At 30.0% G+C, this 22,009-nt stretch overlaps 1 protein-coding gene across 1 annotated transcript; it reads right to left on the bottom strand.

Moving 5' to 3' along the window:
* Positions 1-1,297: 1,297 nt before the first annotated feature.
* On the bottom strand, positions 1,298-10,094 carry LOC129901925 (probable WRKY transcription factor 51). The gene is made up of 3 exons (XM_055977035.1): positions 9,828-10,094; positions 9,599-9,739; positions 1,298-1,577 (listed from the first exon to the last, which is right to left on the bottom strand). Exons 1-3 carry the CDS (start codon positions 10,031-10,033, stop codon positions 1,397-1,399), a joined length of 528 nt encoding a protein of 175 aa, XP_055833010.1. The 5' UTR covers positions 10,034-10,094; the 3' UTR covers positions 1,298-1,396.
* Between the last annotated feature and the right edge of the window lie 11,915 nt (positions 10,095-22,009).

Below are 22,009 nucleotides of genomic sequence, written 5' to 3'. Positions count from 1 at the left end.
ACTTAAATCTGTTAGGGTCTTTTAAATTAAGTTTTCTTAATTTCTTTAAAAAATTAAGTGGTGACTCCTCTTTTTTAAAATTAATTTTTTCTCTATAAAGTTGAAATTAATTTTAAATCGTCTGTTTTCGATATAACACTAACTAGCAAATAAAATCAATATGAATTGTGATGTGGTGATGAAATTGTTTCATCCTTAATCACAGGTCTCAGGTTCGAACCTTGGTAGAAAAAAAATCTTATTGGGAGTATTACCCCCGAATGGGTCATGCCGTGCGTGATTTGAATTTAATCGAGACTTCACAGACTCCGGACATCGGATGGAAAAAAAAAACACTACCAATTAAATACTTTGAAAAGGCTTGTTATAAATTAAATATAAGGGTCTAAATAGACTTGTCCCTTGGAGTTTTAATCTAAGAAGAAAGAGCAATTCTTACTTTTCCATTTCTCCTTACACTAATTTATCCTTTTACCTAAGTCCCTACCAGATAAAAATTAAAGAAAACAAAAGCAAAACCAAATTGGGCCCTAAAATGCGAAAACCCCTTTCTAAAATGGAAAAATTTAATAGCTCAGTTGATTGACTATCTGAATTTTAACCTTTTTAGCGAGGGTTTCATTCCTTACCTGATAATTTTCTCCCCCTATCTCCAACAAATATTTTTTTTTTTTTTAAAAATAATCTAAAAATGATAACAAGACATCAATTTGTTGTTAGGAAGAGGAAAGGGAAAAAAGGAGTAAATACACATACTTGAAATAAGAAATTAATATAATTATCTTTTGTAGGAACATAGGTCCTTCATCAAGTTAACCAAGGATCAAAGCTCTAATTACTAATATAGAAATTATTAGGCATAAGGAAAGACAAATAGGGTAAGCCCATATCTTTCTCAGGCCCAATACCAAATATTTGGACCAATCTAATTACAAATTTCAGGATGAATACATCCACAATCCCTTAAACTTCCTAATAAATTTTATTTAGACAATTGAACTATGTTCTGTCCTAATTAGCACTTGAACACATAATAAAATATTCCTCTTAAACACTTTCGACTCAAATATTTTTTGCGTCTGCTTTCAAACGCCACCTATACATAAGTTAACCACTCAAAATATGCCACTTTCTTTAATTATATACATTAACCTCAATAATTTGTAAACTTCATGCATGTTTCAATTGATGTGTTGATGTGTATAATCAAAGAAGGAGAGTATTATGTGATTAGCTTATCTATATAATGAACACTTAAGAACACATGCATAATTTTTTTCAAAATATAAGTCAAAAATATCTAATAAAAACACTTTATCATGTGATCAAAATGCTCAATTAAAACCTATTATAATACAAAAATATAATTGAAATTTACTGACACCTTTAAGGGGTTCTAAAGGCGAAGGTTATGAAGTGCAATATTGTTGGGAGGGAATTGTGTGTAGTGAAGTACATAGGGACTCTCATGGTTGTGAATTCCTTCGTAGGTAGTAATGACATAGCTTGAATCTTCATTGTCCCTTTCTACTCTTTTCTTCACATTACATCCTTCACTTGAACATTTGTAGTAATTTCTGTTTATAAATATTTCTCCATTAATTATTTCTCATAATAATCAACTCAACTTATAATATTAATATTTGACAAAAGGTACAACAATAATTATATAAAGGATGACAAAAAAGGGGCGATGAGATTCCCACACTATTGTATGGGGATTCTCATCAACAAACAATATCACTAGACTATAAGTTCTTGACGGTCTAATGTTCAATGTAAGACTCTTGCTAGCTTAATAAGAACATTCTAGTCAATATCAACAAAATGATTAAAAATAGTAATAATAAATCACGAGAATATACATATAAAAATTAATAATTAAATGACTGCGTTTAAATTGAGTACTCGTGCACTTCGCCCAACAAAATGGCGTAGGACATCCTTTCATAGGTAGAGCAATTATAACATATCAGTAGTACAAGAAAAGAAAAGAAAAAACACAGAGGAGATAATATGTGCCCCTCCTTGTTAATCACATACTTTTGCACTTTTAATTTGCAACTTTAACTAAAATGTTAGGCCAATTAACACCAAGAAAATGGAAGGTACTGTCAGTAATACTTTTTTTTTCATCATGCTACTAATAGTGAGACAAGTGCCCTTTATGAGGACCATCAATAATAAAATGCAAGTCATTGATAATCAAAATCTTACTCAAGGCAAGTAATGGCCTTTTTTATATTGTTTTGTTTGGTTGCTAAATTACTAAACAAGGGGCAAAGGGTAGCTCAGTGCACTAAGCTTTTGCTATGAGCAGGATCTAGGTAAGGATCCGACCACAAGGGTTTATTGTACGCAACCTTATTTTGCATTTCTATTAGAAGCTGTTTCTAAGGCTTGAATCCGTGACCTCCTGGTCACATATTACTTGTTCTCTTCACATATAAACAACAACAACAATAATATATCCAGTAAAATCCCACTAAATGGAGTCTAGGATGGTAGAATGAACGAAGACTTACTACTACCTTGAGAAGATAGAGATGCTGTTTTCGATAGACTCTCGACTCCGGTGCATCAAACTCAAGTACAAGAAAAAGAAAATAGCGAAGAAGCATGTGAATCTAATTTAATTTTAGTTTCTTATGATTAACACAAAATATATACCACCTTATAGGCTCCTCTCTCTAGTTTTCTGCCAAAACATTTCATCAACTTTATATCCAACCAAATGCAGAGGTTTATTCAAAATTATATATATTTTTTTTAAAAATAGGCAACAAATTATATATCAAGGTAATACTTTCGTAAAGACTAGTTTACATCATATCAAACTCAAAAATAAATTTAGAATTTAAAATTTACGATAAATTAATTTATTAGCAATCACTCAATTTACAATGAAATATTTAAATTTTTTAGAGAAATTTTAATACATATGAGTAAAAATTATTGGGTTCCGTGAACCCATACATAAACCTTTAGATATAGTTTAAATGAAAAAAAATAAGGTCTATTTGCACACCGCTGCTAATTTCCTTGTACTGCGGGTGCTTTTTGATCGGGTCATTTTCAATGGGGTATGAGACATAGATTAAAGGGATATGAGTTAAATGGGCCTATTATTAAAATAAATATAATTTACATAAATTTCATAATGTTAAAAGTTAATTATATTATTTTTTTAAATTTTTTTTAATGTACAATTTTTTTAAAAAATTTATGGATTCCAAATACATCACTAGACTTTCAAAGACATCCGAATACACATGAGAGAGATGTATCCGAGAGGGGATAGAACATCCAGATACATAGGGGAGGGATGTATCCGAAAGGAGGAGTGTGACGTATCAACAAGAGGGGAGTGATGTATCCAAGAAGTGATTTTTGAATTTTTTTAAATAGTAGAAAATTTTAGAGATTATGGTAAAATAAGATGTGTATTTAGATAATTTTTTCCAAAAATAATGGGACTATTTTTTTTGGTTTCTCACCAAGTGTGCAAAGCCCGATTAAATTCGGATTACGCACCGAATGTATTGACTTTTAAGGTCATTTTTGAAAATTTTCGTAAAAAGACCATTTTACCCCTCCCAATAGTTTTTCTGAATCATATTTGATTGATATCAGATATCAATTCGGTAGTTTTTCTTGAAAAGGGAAATTTTTTGGTAAATTTTGAGTTTTAGAGGTTTAAAATGATTCAAAAGTGGTATCTGAGGTCATTCAAAGTTTTGGATCTCGAAATGAAATTCCATCGATTCCATCAGTTACAAAATGTTAAAATTGGTCTAGGAGAGTTGAGAAAATCATATTTGAGGTTATATTGTGGATTTGAGGTGTTGAGTTGGAAATATTTGAGTTTTTGGTCATAGGGTTGACTTTGATCAACGTTTGAGGATCAGACGCTCGAAATTGAATTTCGACGACTCTGTTGGATTCAGAGAGTGATTTTAGGTCTAGGGAGAGTTCGTGTGTGTTTTTAGGAAGCTCCGGGTGCGTTTTTGTCTTTTGAGGCATAAAGTTAGTTTAGTTGCGACTTTTTGGATTTCGGATCAAGGAGACCTAGAAATTGAATTCTAATGATTCCGAAACATCGAATTTAGTAGGGTTGCATATATGGTTTGTGTATACGGGATTCCGATCGAATTTCGAGGGTCATTTCAGAGATTTTTGAGACAGTGAAATTTTTGAGTTTGTTGATATCTGGTGCCTCCGCTTAAGTGAAGGGAGTGCTGCTCAAGCAAACTGGGTCACTTAAGTGGGGTTCGCTTAAGTCAACTACTGTTTGCTAAAGCGAACCCTGTGTCGCTTAAGCGACAACTGAGAGGGTTTTAGACAGGGTTTTAGCTTTTTACTCTATTTTTGGAGTTCTTGAGAGTGGAATAGGAGATTTGAAGAGGATATTTTCGTGGGATTTCATTGGGTAAGTCTTTTTAACTCAATTTCATCACTTCCCAATGATTAATTGTTGATTTTAATATGAATTTGAGGATTTCAATGGGTGAAAATGGTTCTTTTCAAGAACCTTGGAAAAATTCCTTAAATATTGATTGTGACTTGATTTGAGCTGGATTTTTGAAATGATTTTTTCTATTGAGTTCTTAAGACTACGAGGAACGATTTCATTAAAAAAATTCTAGATTAAAGTCCTTTTTTTGGAAATCGGATTTTGAACCTTTTTGACCCCTTTTTCTCCAAATTTCGTGTTCTTGATATCGTTAGACTTGGGTGTTGATAGTTAAACACTATTTGATTAGATTTTGACAATTTGGAGTATACTCAGAAGGAAAAAATTCACGTGGATTGATTGATCACGTTTTTGTTAAGGCAAGTGAACTCTTAAAACTCTGTGAAACTATTAGAATCCCAAATTTCTCTTTTGTATATATGTTGGGGAGTAATGGGGATGAGGTTACAGGTTGAATTGTATCATAATGAACCCAATTTGATCGACGAGGTTAATAAAAGATGATTTGTGCTATTGTAGAGAGTTGAATGCTATATACATGATTTAGATATCTATGTGTATTTGATGAAATACTTGATAGTCTGATTGGGATTGTGGTTTGTTTGAATTGATTTTTTCTCATTACTTGTGTGAGCATGCTGATTGCATTGATTATGAAATACTGTGATAAGAGGTATATGATTGTGGGGCCGAGGTCATTTTCCGTTAGAGGTATTATATTGCCGAGGTCATTTCTAGTTAGAGATATTATATTATCGAGTTCATTTCCGGCGAGAGACTGATAGGCCGAGGTCATTTCCGATCGAATTATACTACCGAGGTCATTTTTGGCGGGATTATATTGTCGATGTCATTTCTGATAAGAGATTGTGAGACCGAGGTCATTTTCGATTGGATATTATGGGACGAGGTCATTTTTGATCAAAGATTATCATGTTGAGGTCTTTGCCGACAATTGCACACATGCATGATCAATGGGTGTGCATATACATTTACTGCATATCTGTGTGTGACAGACTTGATGCTTATGTAACTTGTGATTACTTGTATGTTATATCTTGTGATACTGAGCTGTGATCTAAACCTTATTGAACTGTTTAGTATGAACTATTAGATTGGGCTGATTTCTGTGCAGGTTGTAGTTATGAAAGTTCGGTTGGGTTGAAAAGGAGTTAGTTTATCCTATTAGATTTACTTATTTTGCTAGGTAGCTTGCTGAGTACCGTGTTGTTTGGTACTCACCTTTGCTTCTACACTTGTGTAGATTCTGAGCTTGGACTTTGATCACCATCTCTTTCTGATCATTCGAGACTTTCAAGAGTTTGAGAGAGTTAGCTATTGACATTGAGTGGACTGTTAGATTTTCCTGTACTTTTATGCTTTACTTTATTTGAGAGTTGAAGACATATTGAGACTTGTATTTTATTTTAGTTTTGTTTTTCTTTAGTGGCTTGTAGATGTGACAACCAATCTTTGAGGGTATTTATGTTGAAAGACTTCCGCTTTGTTTATTAAATTCTTATTTAGACTGTTTCCACCTTATTCTCCATAAATGTTGGGTTTTAGGCTGACTTGTTCTACGGGAAAGGACATGTGCCATCACACCCGAATTCAGATCGTGACACTGAAGGTTCAATTCGGGGGTGGAGCTCCCAACGAAATTTTCTCCATGCCCAGAGCTCAAACCCCAAGACATTTGGTTAAGAGTGGAACAGCCTCACCACTGCATCACAACCCATATTGATAAAATAATGGGACTTTAATTTGACATCGCATGCGACCAAGGGCGGAGCCACATGATCCCTCTTCTGCGAATTTTTTTACTATTTATACATGGTTAAAATAATTTTTTATATATAAATAGTAAATATCGAACCCCATTAGGCTAGTTCGTATATCTACTTTTTCAGATTTTGAACTCCTTATTGAAAATTCTGACCCCGCCACTGCATGCAACAACTAAAAAAGGGTATGATTTTACCTTTTTTAAGGGAAAAAAATAATATTCCTAGCTAGTTGAATGATTTTACTTCTTAAAAATCTAAAAGTGATTTTAATAGACAATTGTAATGATTTGGATGACCATTCAAGAAATTAAATCAACTCGAGCTAGCTCTATGATTCGAATATGTTCAATTAAATTTCTTCCATCGAAAAGTTAAAATTATAAATATGACAATTATATATATACAGTATGCACAAAACATAACATAAATATGTGAACATAAATGAGTCTTAGTTAAGGTTCACAGACAAAATATTTTTCCTTTCATACTGGACAAGCTATAAATCATCCCTAGAAGAAAACATGCCTAGCTAATTCGTTGCTAAAATATTTCTAGCTCGATGGTTTTTTTAATAATGTACTGTTAATTCATAGCTAAATTAAATTAGTATGATATTTTTGTTGTTTAGCTATTAGATTTTATCTGCCACTCTCGTTTTCCAATACGATTGATTGAATGTTCAAGTTTCCCTCTAATGTTAATTAATGGGAGCCAATTAAACAGAATCAAAAAGCACAACCTTATCTTCTCTCCTTGTTTGTCCTTTTTATATTCCCTCTCTTGTCCATTGTTTTTTATTTTCAACTTTGGCAATTCCAAACCAAATTTGCTTTATAAAAAAAATTGTCACATTCATTCATCACATAATTAAATGGCCCTATCATAAATCATCATCAATATATGTTTGGATGGTATATTTGATATGACATATAGAACCCGTTTGGATGGGTTTTAAGTTGGTCAAAATCAACTTAAAGTCTTTTTTAGCTTTTGGACGTGTTTGTCTAATGCTAACTTTAAACCATAAAATTCTTAAAGTCAGTCAAAAATGAAAAGTTAGAATTTCTAACTTTTTTTTTCTAAGTACTTAAAGTCATTTTGTTTGACCATGAAAATTACTTTTATATCCCTTATATTTTAACTAAATTTCCAAACTACCCTTTTTATTCTTTTAACTAGGGGTGTACATGGACCGGGTTGGTTTGAATTTTTTACAAACCAAATCAAACCATTTGTGTCGGATTATTAAATCTATAAACCAAACCAAACCAATAAAAGTCGAGTTTTTCGATATCAATTTTTCTCGGATTTTTCGGGTTTTTCATAGTATCTAATAAAAAGCACAGAGCAGTGCTTCTTAAAAAGAGTTCTAGTACAAAATATCAACATATAAGATGGAGACAGAACACTGTTTAAAGTTTTAACTTTATAATATAACTTTATAAGATGAGTTTTTTTTGTATATTATTTAGATGGGCTTCTCAAGTCCAAATCTAAATGTAAGAAAGAAAACAAAAATTATGAAATTTTTTTAAAAAATATTTATAAATTACATTTTAATAAATATTTTTATGTATAACATAATTTAAAAATGTATATCTATAATCGGGTCGGTTTGGGTTCGGTTTGACTTTTTTTAGTTAAAACCAAACCAACCCTATAGTGGTCGTTTTTTTTTTCCAAACACCAAACCAAGTCAAACCAAACCACTAGTCGGATTTTTTTCCGGTTTGGTTCGATTTGTCGGTTTGGTGCGGTTTATTGGTTTGCCCTGTACAACCCTACTTTTAACCCTAAAATTCAAACACTTATTTTCAACATAAACACTTTTATCCAAACACTCAACTGTTTATTTATAAAAATAACTTTCAGCACTTCAAAGTTCTAAAAGCACTTCATACATAAAAATTATTTTTTTAATTCCATCCAAACGGGTTCATAGTCCTATAATTAATTATCACTAGTAAGAAAAATGTAAATTATCTGGAGATTTTATTTGAGGATATATACTTTTCGCATGTACTACCTATAATTTACCTGTGGAAAGTGTTTTTCTAGATCAAGTGGACCAATTTCCAGTCAATGGTGGTCAACCAACACAAGTTCTAGCGATAAAAAAATGTAGATTCAAGATTTAAAATTTATAACTTTCTGTTGGATTCATAGAAATACATAATCCGCCTCGAGCTATATTTAGGAATGAGAACACAGCATATTTCTATAATTACATGAATTTAGGTTAAATTAAAGAGGAAAATATCAAATTTGATCAAATTTATCCTCTGTTATATATACTATTCATATAAAAATTATCCCCCCTGGTTACGTAAATATAGTAAATATATTCTCTCTTGGTAGGGTTGTGTCCAAGCTGGATACTCAATCCCATGTGATACCGATTTTTTAATAGATGAACACCACATGGCATGAGTAATTATATTGATCTAGATTTTTATTTACTCAATTTTGTGTATTTCTAAAGATCTTGTAACTAGGAATGGCTAACAGGACGTGTGGGGTGATTGTAGGGCAAACCATTTAAGACTTCAATTCACCATGTATAGTCTAATTAAACTCGTACTGCTCCACCTAGTTTAAAACCGCACCATTTCGTTGTCATCCCTTAGCATGTAGGTAATGATAATGCATGTATGTATCCAAAACCAAAGGGCTGCTATATATAAAAGTAGAGTAATGTAATATCACGTGAATCCACTTCACTTAATAGTACTGATTCTGTTTGGATTTTGTGTGTGGTGGGGGATATAAGATGGCTATTTTGTTACTCCACTTAATTTAATTTATAGAAACTCAACCAAATAAATTAAACTAGCATGCATATATATATATATTTAATTTCTACAAATGGATATGATAAGGATAAGCATTAATTAATTAGTTAATTAATCGCATCTTATAACTTATAGAATAACACTAACTATAATTAGCAATTATAGCTACTGACATTAATCGTAAAACAAATAAGGTCTAATTATGACTTTTTGCGCATGCAATAGCAATAATAATGATCTTATAATAGAGATGGTACGGATCATATAGTGTAAGTTATGTATCATGATCAATGTCGTAGTCAAGATTTTCACTAAAAAGACTCAAACTATAAAGTAAATACATGAACTAGCCCAAAGTGATTCAACATCCATCTACTATATATGTATGAAAATAATTTTAACAATATATAAATAATATAATTTTTTAGCTAAGGGAGTTCATTCGAACCCCTTAACCTCGATCATGATCATATGAAAATTCTGTTGATCCACTAATAGAAAAACGGGAAATAATATTCAAGAACTAATATAACTATTATAATTACCTTGGATTTGGACTATTCTTGACCATCTTTTTGCCATATTTCCTCCATTTAAATCCATCATCCAACACCTCTAACTCTGATCTAAATCTAAATGCAACCCTAGACTTTGCATCCACCTTCTTTACACCTTTTGTACATTTTCTGTTTAAGATCATAAGAAATAAAAAGAATAATTAATTTTGAGCACATATAATAATCACAAAAATTTATGTAAATTAAGAATACTTGCATGTTATGACTTGTTGGAGTGGGATTATTGGAATATGATGATCCACTACTATCGGAAACACTTTGAACAAATGCATTTTGTGACAAAAAATCATCACTCAATCCATCTTCAAGAAAGACATAATTATAATCCAAGAACTCCAAATTCTCCGATGTATCGAAGAAATTAGAGTTAGGGTTTGATGAGTTATAGGGAAAGTTTTCCATTGTTTGAAGGGAAAGAGAAGATAGAAAACTATGAACAAAGTGTTAGATGGACTTTTCAAGACTTGTTTCTATTTATGCTCTTCCTTCCATTTCTTTATTATTATTATTATTATTTTATTGTTTTTATTTTTTATTTTTATTTTTTGAGTTACCTTCATAGATTTTTTTCTTGGAGGGTACAAGGAAGGTGCTTTTGTTGACATATGGCACAATTTCTTAGGTTGTGGTGATGTCATAGGAATGACGATATCAACTTCTTCAACGAGTCGTTGCTTTGAGAAGACTTATATATGGAATGGTTCTATCCACATATAAATATTCTAGATAATACTCTTTTTTATTTAATTTATTTGTTTGATTTTGATTTCATATGAAATAAAGTAAAAAAGATTTTTTAATAGGTAAAATTTATCAAAATATTATTTATTAATTTTATAGTCTTGAACATGTCGCATAGAAAGTAAGAATTAATTAAAGAGTTGTCACAAAAGAAAATAGATCTTTTTAATGAACTAAAAAAGAAAATAAGACAAACAAATTGAAATGAGGAGAATATAACTTTTAGCTTTCTCTAATTTTATTTTATTTCTCATCTAATGTTCAATATTATTTTTGAAACTCGACTAATTCGATTTATGTCGGAAAGTTTCACTTTAAAAGTAAAATCTCTTTCAACTAAATTCGATTTCATTTCTAACTCTCGAATATGAGATAATTAGTTTATTAAGAATGAAAAGTTACTTACTCAACGATGTATAACTTATATTACATTATCGTATCAAAATAGTTTGTAACAATAAATATAATCATTTATAATAAGTTTAACTCGATAACTTAGTAACAAATTAGCATTGTAGATTAAAATATTTTGGTGATGTAAAATTTATGTATACTATTAATATGTATAAACTAAAATTTGCAAGAGGCTGAGGATTAGCTCGCTCGATACGTTTCTATCTCCCAATTCCCAAAGTTGAGGTAGAAAATTTAAATCCTATTAGTAGGTAATATTTCCTTCTCTTTCCCTTTCCACACTTTTGATGTAATTAAAAATAAATTAGTAGCTTATGGCTATGGGACAGCAAATTAAAGGAATAAAGATAATTTTGGTGGAGAATACTTTCACTTTTCCCCTTTTATTTTCTTTTCACATTTTTTTTTTACATTCATTATTTTCTTTATATTTTAACTGATTGGCTTGCATTCTTTTGTGGTGATTAAGACATGAGTGTCCAACTTTCTTTTCTAAGTCTTATTTTAATATTTTCTTGAGATTATATTTCTCTTTGTTTTGATTGTGTTTTGATTGATGATAATTAAAGCATCTCATCACAACTCTGCTTTTATATCTTGATTCTTTACTCATTAGGGTAGTTTAGTGATATATACTATTGTTATAATTTCTGGAATAAAATTTTGTCTCCCCACTTTGAATTGGTAGAGATTATGATTTATGGTGCGTTATAAAATTTTATCGAATCGTCTTTTTTTAATTCAAATTATTGATGTATTTTGATGATTTAACATAGGCTTTCGAGTTGTAACCATTTGCTTATTCAGAATTATTTGTAGGTTGCTTAATTTGGGAGAAAACAATATATTTTTTCAAGTCAATAGTGACTTTAAGGGGGGGTATAATAGTTGGGTGATTGTTCGAATTAAAGAGATAAAGTACTTGAGTCGTTATTTACGAGCGTTGTAATCTGAAGTTTGCTACAATAATCAAAGGATAAGATAAAGATGTAAAATAACAAAAATATCTTTTTAAACTCTTTTTTATGCACCACTTTTACATTCATGTATACTAACATAATTTTTAAATATATTTATAATAACATTCATAACTTTAATTAATTTTTTTTTATTATAATATATTTTCCTATTAAAAAATTATATTTTATAAATACAATTTCTATTTATGAATATATTATAACTTGAATTTATTTGTCTAATTCTTATGTTTATTTACATTTTGATCTCTCTTAAAATGTTCACTCCACAACTAAATTACATATTTTTAATTAAATAGTTTATTACTAACTTAAAAATTATATTTTATATATCAATTAAAATGTGGATAACTTTAAAATGTAGATAATTTTAATAATAAATTTCTTTTACTTTAATAAACTTAAAATGAAAGTTTTATTTTTAAGTTAAATAAGATAAAAGTTTAACTTTAAAAACACGTGGCACAATCACGAAAATGCATAAATAAAAATATTTAAGTTAAATAAGATGAACTTTTTTATTTGTAGGAACGAAGAACTAAAACTTGCAAAGAAAATGTAAACAAAATTTAAATAAGGTGGACGGTATTTTTGTAAACAAACAACTTATTCTTAGAAATTATGCAATGAATATAATTTTGAATATAACTAACCAAATAAGCAATAAAAATAACCCCCAACATAACTAATTCCAAAATAACTTGTATCCAAACCAAACGATCCCTTAGTGAAATAAGGGGCCGTTTGGTTATGGGATAAACACAAAGCTGATACTTGAATAACTTTGGTTATTCATTTATTAATTTTTTATCATATTTGGTTTGCAAATAGGATAAAAGTTATTCATGTATTACTTTTATACAATGTTTGGTTGCATTTTTTGTGATCCTATATAATTAATACTTACATAACTTATGAGGAAATCAATGTATAAGTTGTGCGGGATAGAAGGTGGAATAAGTTATGTGAGTATTAGTTACACATGTATTAAAATAATAAATTACACATTTCTCCTTTTTTTGTCTTGATTGTTTAATCCTATTCAATACAAATTACTTAATTGTTTTTAGTTATTTGTTATTTATTTAAATTTTAATGTGTTATTTAGATAATTATTTATTTTACTGAGTATAATAAATATTAGCTCACTAAATATTTTGAAATTAAGAAATAAGAATTAGGTCACTAATTTTTTTAAAACTCTACATAATTAAACCCTGTATAACTAATACTTACATAACTAAATCTTGCATATCTCATACCAACATACTAATACCCACATAATTAAATCCTACATAACTAATATCTGCATAACTTTAACTAGTAACCAAAAGGCCCCTTAGTGTTAGAGTGGGTAAAAGTCGTATATTGAATGAAGAATGGAGTGGTGGTCTGCTTATATGGACTTGGGCAATCCTTCCATCATGAACTAACTTTTGAGGTTGATTTAGGTTCAGTTGTCATATTTTTACATGATATCAGAACTAGGTTCATCCTCGTTTGGGCTCTCGATCCATGCTCTAGTTGTGTCTGGGCGTAAAGGAGTGTTTGAGTGGGTAAAACTCCCACTTTGGTTGGAGAATGGACCGGTAGTCTGCTTATATGCACTTGGACAATCTTACCATCATAAGCTAACTTTTAAGGTTGAGTTAGGTCCAGAGGTCATATCTTTACATGGTATCGAAGCCAAATTCATCCCCATTTGGGCTATCGATCCACGCTCTAATTAGGCCTGAGCATGAAGGGAGGTATTAGATTGGGTAAAAGTCCAATATTAATTGAAAAATAAATTGATGGTTTGCCTATATAAACTTAGACGATCATCTCCAAATAAACTAACTTTTGAGATTGAATTAGTCACAGGTGCCACATCTTTACCATATGAAAGGAGGAAAATTAGTTTTCCATAATTTGGCTTGGCTAATTTAGACACATCAAATCAAATAGAATTGAAGTATGAAATCTCCTAGAAATATCTTCACTCATGGCTGCTGAATTTATTTGCCTAACTTATAATTTTCCATCCTTATCTTGTATCGTCAAATTATCAGACAAATCCTTGCGTCCATATAATTCACGGATTTATATGATAGTTAAATTATCGAGTTTACTAAATCGATCCCCATTCGTTGGAAAAACACTCTATCAAATGTTTTATTTATTTTTATATTGTATAAATATGCTTGAATTAGTTTGTACTCTGCTCAAGTACATATATATTGTTCCCAAAATAATTGAAAAAAATTAAGATACAAACATACGTATTCCCTCTGTTTCATATTATTTGATTTTCATACTAAAAATAGTTATTTCAATTTATTTGTACAATTTATGAAATTAAGTGAATTTTTTTTTTCTACTCTTAGTATTAAGTAACTATATAAGCAGTGGTAGACAAATTTAGAATTTCATAGCAATATTAATAAGATTAGTTTAATAAAATATACCTCCAATTAAAATTTCCGTAATAACTTATTTGGATGGTTGTTATCCATTGTGTTGTATTGTATTGTTATTTTAAATACAATGTTTGTTTTGATTGCTACTTAAATTTTACTTTATCGTATCATTAAATCCATATATTGTTAGGTAACGACTAAAAGTCCTCTTTTGTGTAACAACCGAGTTGGTATGATCACAATGTTATCTTAAATTCTTAATAGTTTTTCTCATTTTGTCTTTACTTAGTATTTAATTATTCTATTTTATTATTTAGCCTACCTTTTTATTATTTTATAGTAATTTTGCCTTGTACCCTACTTGTTTTGTAGGTTTATCCTTCAAGCTATTGATATGTCGTATTATCTAACGACGAAGAACGAAACAATTTTAATTTATTCAAATATTATAGTCATTAAAATAGTACGGTGTAATACAATATACCACAATACGATATATTAAAAAATAATATATATGTAACCACCATCTAAATAGAATGTAAAAGATGTATCAAGTTAATATGAATCAAATAATATAAAAAATACAGAGAGAATATTAAAGTGTGTCGATAAGGAGACTCAAATCAATAGACAGAGAGACAGACTAATTTGACTGATCATTGTCTCCATTCATGAATTCAATAGAGAGACCAACAAATGGTATGACTACTTGAAGTATATAATGTGGCAAATGAATTGAAGAGTTTTTATGAGTTGATTGAAAAAGTCTGATATAGATTTACCGTATGGACACCAACAAATACTGTCAACCTAGGACTGTTTAATACCAATACACCTTCTTTCTTTTTTTAATAAGTATCGAAAACACACATAAATTATTATTATTCTGAGTTTTAAATTTAAATTATTTGAAATGTGAATTTCATATCTAAATTATAACTTATTAATTTGAGAATACACTTTCTCTACTCTCTTTATTTTTTGAAAAAATATTAAATAAACTATTGGAGTTCTTATGTAAGTTTCATATTGTTCGTAGTTCAGTGTAACTACATCTGATAGGTATGTATACGGGTGTCTAGGTCGGGCCCCATTCACGGCCTACAGGGATGGATCGTGACACATATGTAACATAAAATGAGGAGTCACTACTAATCATATCATGAAAGGACACGCAAACCGACAATGCTGCCATTACATATCAATATCCACAGCATATCGTATAGACACAGCTGAACAAACTTATACACAACCCACACATATGTCTATAGACCTCTAAGAGTATCAACAATATCATATGGCGGGACAGGGCCCTGCCGTACCACTGAATAAATAAATATATACATCAAAAGGATCGGTACAAAAAATCTAGGCTCCGATACAATTGAGCACTCCAAAATAGTTGAGTGGAAATCCTAAGCTGGCGGATTCCCAAAATGAGTATCTGTACCTGCAGGCATGAAATGCAACCCTCAAAGAGAGGGAGCCAGTATAAAATATGTAATGAGTATATAAATCATAAAATACCATAAAGGAGATCACATCTGAAATAACAATTCATGAGACAAGTATAATAAACAATAAATCATTGTACCCGCGTCTTATTAAAATGAAGTCATGCATATCATAATCATATACCGTACTAGGCCCATTATGGGACTTGGTGTCACAATTATATCATATATATATAGATATATCGTACCCGTCCCTTTAGCAAGAGAGTCGGTGAATAAAGTAGTGTACACTTTACCGTACCCAACTCATTATAGGACTCAGTGTCATAACCATATCATCATAACATCGTATCATCATATACCGTACCCGGCCCTCTAGTAAGGGACTCGGTGAATAATATAGTAAAACTGTGTATGACAACATACCCGGCCCGGGATTTGGTGAAAGAGGTAATAACAGTATGCACGAGTAGAATATCATGAGCAACCATATACAATTAGATCATCGTCTGAGACTCAATAGAATAAGTAACACTCGAATGCCTAAAGTATGGAATTTATTGGCCAAGGCAGTGTAGTCCCCTACAAGTCAGCGTCACGGACTTGGCCATGAGGAATAACCCAAGCAAAATTAAGAATTCAAGCATGAGGCAGTATGGTCCGTGATAAGTCCGCGTCGCGGACCTATGATATGTAGTGGCCAAAATTGAAGTCTGAATTTAATTTGCGAAGCGGTGTGGTCCGCGACAAGTCCGCGTCGCGGACCTAGGACTAGTAACGATCAAAACTGAAGTTTGAATATAATTTACTAGGCAGTGTGGTCCGCGACAAGTTCGCATCGTGGATCTGGATTTGAGTAATGCAACAAGATAATGCGAATAACTATTGTAAGTTAAGGACTCTAATTATGATAAAACCTGTAAAAATAGGGACTTGTATACACCAACAACTATCTAATATATAAAGGATTCAAGTGGTAATAGCTCAATCACGTTAGGAGCTCTAACATCAAGAAATAAATAAGGATCGTGAATTACACTCGGAGTTTATGAATAGAATTACCCAAACTCATATCGTTCATTACTTAAATCTAAGACATGCCAAAATAAAGAAGGGATAACTTTACATACCTTGAACTCTATCTAAATGTCCAAAGTCTACTTCTCGAGCTTATGGGTCTAAAATTAAGATGACATATGCCACAATTAGATATCCAAATCACTTACTAACTAAGCCAAGTACAAATGAAATAATCCTCGAAATTCTAATTTAGTCAAACACCAATTAAAATATCAACAACAACAATACCAACAATTCTATATCAATATAGATTTAAATCCATCCTTAAGTTACTTCCAAAATAGCCCAATATATCTTTGGATGTCAATGGCTGTATTCACTTCTTTATTTCCATATACCCATAGTATAACAACAACAACAACTACAGCCAATCCTTTGATATTTCAGCCCACAAAATAGTCCCCAAAACATCATTGCAAAACAACCATAAATATTATACCAAACCGCTCCAAAATATATACAATATCTTCATACACTTTATTCTTCCAAATTCAAGAACAACAACTCATCAACAACATCAACAATTATTATACATCATAGCTCAACTAATTCCATCTATTTAATCCACCCAAAACAACCCCTTAATCCATAAATCTCAACAAAATGACAAACAAGTTTATAACGCTATTTTCTCTGTTCTAATCTATTAAAACTCTAAATAAACTTATTAACAATGAACAAGGGACTTTAATAACAACAACCACATTGACACTTTCCTTCTTGATTGATTTTTAGCTCAAATTGAAAGCAATGCGATGTACAACACTTTTTTCTTCATAAGCAACGAAATTCGGGGCCCAGATTTTGGTCGAAATTGATGTTTCTCTCTAGGATTCTCCTCTCTCCGTCTCTCTCTGGAAATTTCTGGGTATTCTTGGTTTGAAAATGAGAAAGGGAGGCTGAAAATATCCCTTAGAGGGTGTGGGTATTGGGCCAGACCCGAGTTGGAGTCGGGTTGGGCCGAATTCGTTGTTCAGCTCGACCCTTCTGCCTTAAAAATCGCAACTAGACTAACTTCAAGCCTCAAAAATCCAAAATGAGTTCGGGACCAAAAATTCAATCGGGACCACTCTTAAAGCTAAAATCATCCCTGAATCAAACGAAATCGTTGGAATTCCATTCCAAACATCGAATCTCCGAATGTTGACCAAAGTTAACACTCAGATCAAAATTTCAAGAATTTCCAACTTAGGATCTCAAATCTTCCTTACAACTCCAAATCTAATTCTGTCTACTCTCCTAGATCAAATTCTATATTCCGGAGCTGATGGAATTGACGAAATTCTATTTCGAGACTCGTAGCTCCGGTTGATCCCAAATACCACTTTTGAACAATTAAACCCTTTAAAAATATCAAAAGTTTCCAAGACTCAACTTTTTGAAAAATTTCCCAAAACCTGCACCAAACATTGATCAGAGATAACTAGGGCAACTATCAGGAGGGGTAAAACGATTATTTTGCAAAAAAATCCAAAAATGACCTTCAAAATCATTACAATAAATCGCTTATTTACTAACTCAACACATTTTGATCTACTTAAATTCAGTTCCACCCATCCATTTGACACTATCTATCTATGCCTATCAGAATTTGTGAGTAGTGACTTATTCCTAACTTTAAGAAACATACCAAAACCTCTTCTCAATTTCTGGAGAAAGGATTATTCACGCTTTAAAGTCTTTGTGTTGACTCTTTGAATTTCAAATGTCTTGAGAGTTTTCATAAAGACTTCAACAATTGAAAAGTCAATAATACTTCCGTGTCACAAACTGGCAACTTGTATTTATTTTGGGCATATATGATCTTTAATTTAATTTTATTTGGGAATTATTATTTTTAAATTTTCTAGTGCACAAGTATAATTTAATTATTCAAAACTTAAATAAATAGACACATTCGTCTTTCATGATATTCTATGTGATAATTTTGTGTCCTATATGGCGTCATACATGTATTATGTTACGTAGGATACATGTATCTAATTGTTCAATTTTAAACAAGCTTAAGTGTCTACTTGTACACACCTAAAATTGAAGGACATAAATGTCAGTTAAAGCTAAGTTAAAAAACATACTTATGTATTAAGCCTTTATTTTGGTCACGACTCTCAACATTTGGGCCAGACAGATGCTAACGAATTTTGAATTGTATAATGATGATTTTAAGTATTAATAATTGAGTTCTAAATTTAATAATTATAGATATTTAGTAAACTTTTTAATATAAATATATTATTTAAGTAAAAATTACTGAGTTCGATTAAATCCGTATCTAAAGGAGCTCCATTTCTGTTTAGAGGTCATAAAAAACAAGTTCATGATTTAATATAACGTCTTTTTGGATTGAAGTTCAAGGGGATAAAACCTTGAGACCTCAAAAATTGGATCAAAACAGATAATACCTAAATAGTTGAGCTTAAGGGTGTATTCAATATGAAGAAAACTATTTTTTAGAGTTATTTTAAATATTTTCATATTCAGTTGGTTAAATATTTTGAAATTTATGTTCCCAAAAAAAAATAATCTTTGAAATGAGAAAAATTACATTTCTAATAGAAATTGGAAAAACAAGTTGATTATGTGTCCTCATCTTCACCCTCTACTACTAGAAACAAATATTTTTTCCATCACGAATTAGTGAAAATTTGTGATATAGAACATAATTTTTCTACTCATTTTTCACTAAACAAGCTCACTGAAAAAATGCAGGGTGAGAAATAAATTCTTAATTCTTTCATATAAAATATTTTTTTATTTGTTTTACATCAATTCAATCAAAATATCTATGAAAATTGTCATTGAATATTTTTCAATAAGAAAATAATAATTAATTTTAATAGTATTTCAACACATCTCATCTTCACCCCAAATGATCACGTAAATGGGAATCCCACCGTCCCACACTCCTAAGCCTCCATCCCCATCATAGTATATTGATCTGAATATATAATATTTTTTATTTATATACTAAACACAAAAAATAAATGAAAAGTCATATTAAAACATTTTCTTTCGTACCAAACACACCCTAAAGCCTTACATTATTCTACTAGCAATCAGAAATACTAAATTGTTGTCAACTTTCATTAAAAAGTGAAGTTTTTATATGTATTATATTTCCATAAAAAGTAACACGGGACTCACGTTTTACTGCTTTTATTCAACTTTTTTCTCTTTATATATTGTAAATATATTTATCACAAAGTTATGTGATAAATAATTAGGCATCACATTCACTTTATTGATGCAACTTTTTCTTTTAGGATTATACAAAAAAAAGGGAAAATTTATGTCTGAATCCATATGTTTCTGTTATTATATAGTATTGGGCAAATAGTAATTTTTGTCCTTGTGTTATAACTCATAAGCTTATTATAGTTTTGGTTTTTATATAATTTGATTAAGCATAATTAATTTTTTAATTTATATAAACGTGTGATTTTGAACTCTTAAACTAATGGAAATAAAATCCCTCTTAATTTTCAACCTAGAGAATGAATTAATAGAATTTTCATTAATACCGTACATGGTGTGTTATCTATCAAGAGAAAATACAATATGAACTATACTAATTAATTAAAAAGAAGCTAATATGTCTTGCCTCCTGCAACTTTAATTTCGATGCAATTAATTTTTTTCACACCTTTCGTTATCTTATATTACTATAATCGAAAAAAGATCATATTTATTCCTCAATATACTACTATAATCAAAAAAAGGTCATATTTATTCCTCGAGATACTACTATAATAATAAAAAAGGTCATATTTATTTCTCTACATACACTATTAAAAGTAAGTTATATTTCTCATTCATTATATTTTGTTGGGAGTGGAGTACTTACATTTGTTGGGAGGCGGATATGGATGTTAAACTTTGTATTTATTGAAAAATTGAACAGCAAAAAGATTACATTGAAAATAGTAAAATTAAATCTCATATAATTTCAGTTAGAAAAAGGATCATACTTTTTTCCTGTATTATTAATTTTTTTAAAAATATATTATCCTCCGTTATACTATCACGCCAAAAAAAAAGAGCCAATTATTATCTCTCTCCTCATGCAACTTTCAATGCAATTATATTGTTTCACACCATAATTAACTAAAACAAGTATATGTTGTATTAGATCTTCCTTTCATTGCCACTGCAACAAAAATATTTTTTAGCGATAATAAATATATATACATATTAATAAAGACTGTTAAAGTTTTTACCAATATTAATTAATTATCGTTGAATTCAATATCGCTATAAATTTTAAAAATATTTACAAAGAGTGTTAATTGCCACTACAAAATATATATTTAGTAATAATTAAATTACTATTATTAATTAATTACCGCTAAAAATTATTTTTAATGCAATGCCCTAGCTCCAATTATCATCTCGAGTCAATTAATTTCCACAATGATGAAGACCTTTTTTCATTCACAACCAGCATATGAAGGGGAAAAAAAAGAAAAAAAGGAAATTAAATCAAGAAAATGGAAAATTTGCAACAATCTTTGCCTGAAATTAAGCCAACAATCTATGCAGACATCACTAAGCAATCGAAGCTTTTTGTGAAGTTAACATATACTCTTCGTTTTAATTTATTTATCTAATTTGACATAAAATTTTAAAAAATAAAAATACTTTTAAGACTTATAATTTTAAATTAAAAAAATATAAAAATTAAAGTACAAAAATATCGTTTAATTTGTTGTTTCTTACATCGGACATTTTTTTTATTGAAGTTGTGGGAGATGTGTATCAACTGTGATGTATTGGAAAATGTGTTTAAGAGTTTTTCCTGAACCTTATTTGGATTTTACCACAATTGTATTTTATTCAAAAAGATTTTCTTGGTATCATAAAGTCTTTTTATAGATTTTTTTTTGTTATCTAATTTATTGCTATTAAAAATTTGCAATTATTACTTTCACGTAATGCCCTAATTATTTGAAACCCAACAAAATGTGGGGAAAAAAAAATGTGCAAACTGACATGAAGGGCAGCCGTAGGGATGTGCAAAAATTGAACAGGTTGAAAAATTGAATAAAAAAAAGTGTTATTGGTTTATTGCTATTGGGTTATTGGTCTAATGGTCTTATAAAAAATAATTATTGGGTTATCGATTTAGTATTGATTTATAATATTGAGTTATTGGGTAAATCGATAATCCATTAAGATTATAATAATTTGCTAATTTTATTTTTTACTCATACATAAATATCAAACAAAAACTATTAATATAAATATATAATAAGTTAATCACTATATAAAACGATTTAGTATTTACCCTTTAGGCTTTGCCGCTTTAGGTTCAGT

The sequence above is a fragment of the Solanum dulcamara genome, chromosome 1, assembly GCF_947179165.1.
Source record: "Solanum dulcamara chromosome 1, daSolDulc1.2, whole genome shotgun sequence".
NCBI lineage: Eukaryota > Viridiplantae > Streptophyta > Magnoliopsida > Solanales > Solanaceae > Solanum > Solanum dulcamara.
Note: the sequence above shows the minus strand (reverse complement) of the source record. Positions and strands in the feature narration are given on the sequence as shown.